This window comes from Habropoda laboriosa, unplaced genomic scaffold, assembly GCF_001263275.1.
Source record: "Habropoda laboriosa isolate 0110345459 unplaced genomic scaffold, ASM126327v1 scaffold99, whole genome shotgun sequence".
Classification (NCBI taxonomy): Eukaryota; Metazoa; Arthropoda; class Insecta; order Hymenoptera; family Apidae; genus Habropoda; species Habropoda laboriosa.
In genome coordinates, this window is record NW_017100239.1 from 294,616 (window position 1) to 296,020 (window position 1,405).

At 51.5% G+C, this 1,405-nt stretch overlaps 1 protein-coding gene across 1 annotated transcript in view; it reads right to left on the minus strand.

Annotated features, from left to right (window-relative positions):
* The window catches only part of LOC108571710 (proto-oncogene tyrosine-protein kinase receptor Ret), a 10,593-nt gene that overhangs the window by 4,874 nt on the left and 4,314 nt on the right, over positions 1–1,405 (minus strand). Inside the window, exons 2-5 of the mRNA XM_017933822.1 lie at positions 869–1,078; positions 662–789; positions 445–580; positions 127–383 (exon numbers count right to left, since the gene is read on the minus strand). Coding sequence (XP_017789311.1) covers positions 127–383; positions 445–580; positions 662–789; positions 869–1,078 — 731 coding nt within the window. The remainder of the gene's footprint in view (positions 1–126; positions 384–444; positions 581–661; positions 790–868; positions 1,079–1,405) is intronic.

Genomic DNA, 1,405 nt, shown 5'->3' on the forward strand with positions numbered 1-1,405 from the left:
CGTCGCTTCCGCGTCGCGAAACAATGCCGCGCGACGGCGGGAACAATGCGCCGCTGATTAAGTCCGATTCTTCAAGCATCGTCCGCGACGCGTTAACTACACAAGTTAACTAGACAAACCACTCACCGTGGTAAACTCGCGAAGCGTAATGGCGATAGAGGCGTTCCCCTGCGCCATTGGCGGATTGTCGTCCTGATCCAAGACATCGACCTGCAACGTGTTGATCGGGGCGTACTGTGTCCCGGTCATCTCCTCCCAGACTATGCACTGAACTTGAACGCTGACTCGGGGACCAGGCCCGGCCGGTGCTGGACCGGACGCGTCTCTGTCTAAAAACGGGTTCGCGAACAGCGAGCCGTCCGCCACGTGAAAGTATTCGGTACCTAAAGGACAAACGAACAGTCGTTCTATCTGAAATCGGTCGCAAGTTGCAATCACACTTGCCGTTCAACAGCTTGTAGTCTGTGACGTGAAAGTTTGGACAGATGTCGGTGTAAAGGGTAGGTCCGAAGGTACCGATCATCGCGACCGGTTGATTCTCGTAGATCCTGTACTTGGACGCGTTCCAAAAGCACATGTCCTGTGTGAAACGATAGGTATCGCGTTGAGAAAGAGGATGCGGTATCGAGTTGGGAATAACAAGCAAATCTCTTCTAATTACCTGAACGTAATCGGTGCAGTTAATTTGCTTGCTGTCTACGCGCAACGGTTTCACCTTTATCTCCAACACCGCCTCGTTACTGCTATTTTCCTTGGCCAGGACCACGATCGTATCGAATCCATTTGATCCTTTGCAAGCAACGACACAGACACACGCGCGCGATAACACGTTGGTCCGAGGACACCTCTAAAACTTTCGAAAGCTTACCTTGTTTAGGGGGAGCGTGCAACAACAGTGTATCGGTTTCGGGATCTATCGAAGCGATCTGTTCGCGGGACACTCGATAATTTGCGCGTTTCGGATCCGTCGAGTCGTTCCGAAGCGTCCTCAGCTCGAGCAATTTCAAGTTCCACGAAGATGTTAGGGACGGAAGGTACGGTATCCGCACGGTCAGATCCGACTGTGGAAAGTAGAGCTCTGAAACAGTTAAAATTCGCGTCCCCTCGAAATATTTCGTTGGTTTTCTGATCGAAGGGCAAGAATAATATTGTCTGTGCATTGTATGTGGTCGCGGCATTGTAAAGTTCAACGGCGAGGGTTCACACACGGTCAACTTTGTGGAAAGAACCTGTGTCAAGGTGAGCGTTTAATCGATACACAGCAGCTAGGTAATGTTCCGCTGGGGCGAACGGGCGTGCGTGCGTGCGCGTTTTTCTTCTCTAGGTAAGAATGATGGAGAGAAATCGTTCGATTACGATACCGATGATTACGTTGTGTTTCGAAGAGGAGGCGGCGACGGCGGCG